This window comes from Crocuta crocuta, unplaced genomic scaffold, assembly GCF_008692635.1.
Source record: "Crocuta crocuta isolate KB4526 unplaced genomic scaffold, BGI_CrCroc_1.0 scaffold8, whole genome shotgun sequence".
Classification (NCBI taxonomy): Eukaryota; Metazoa; Chordata; class Mammalia; order Carnivora; family Hyaenidae; genus Crocuta; species Crocuta crocuta.
In genome coordinates, this window is record NW_027532162.1 from 29,054 (window position 1) to 29,650 (window position 597).

The following is a 597-nucleotide window of genomic DNA, read 5'->3' on the forward strand; positions in this document are numbered from 1 at the left end:
GAGGTGCGGGCGCGGGCGTGTTTAGGGGAGCCGTACTCCTCCTCGGACGTGGATGTGCAGTCGGAGCCCTGCTGCCGCCGGCGCGTGCCTGGGCCGCGTGGGGCGGTTCCAGGAGCAGGAAGGGAGAGAGGAGCGTTCAGCACCTGGCGCCAGCCCCAGGGCCCCCAGCACCCCCGACCGAGAGGCCGACGCCGGGGCGGGCAGCCCGCGCCTCCGCGGCCTACAGCTGGTCAGCCCCCGGGCGGCATCACGTCCTGTGCAGAGGGTCAGCGCCCTCAGTGGCAGGAAGTGGGGCCCACGGAGACCCCAAATCAGTGCAAACTCCCAACGTGGAGCAGCCCCAGCCCCGGACCCCAGCCCAGCCAGCCCACCAGCCCCTCCCTGGTCTTCTCAGACCTGACCCCTCCCCCACCCCCACGCACCCTGCCCTGAGGCCCCCCAACAGCGGCAAACACACCGGGGGTAAACACGGGGACAGGCAGTGGGCCCTCAGCTCTGGGCCACCCCTGCTTCGTCCTCCCGGGGAGCCTGGCCCTCAGGACCCCTTGCCCCCAGCAGGGGGTGGGCACTGCCATGGCCCCCAGGGAGCCAGGAGGC

General features: G+C 72.9%; 1 protein-coding gene across 1 annotated transcript in view; it reads right to left on the minus strand.

The window, feature by feature from the left end:
• The window catches only part of CEP170B (centrosomal protein 170B), a 21,591-nt gene that overhangs the window by 5,139 nt on the left and 15,855 nt on the right, over positions 1-597 (minus strand). The window contains 1 exon segment of the mRNA XM_077776529.1: positions 1-88. This exon segment is cut by the window's left edge and continues 156 nt beyond it. Within this exon segment, the coding sequence (XP_077632655.1) occupies positions 1-88 (88 nt within the window).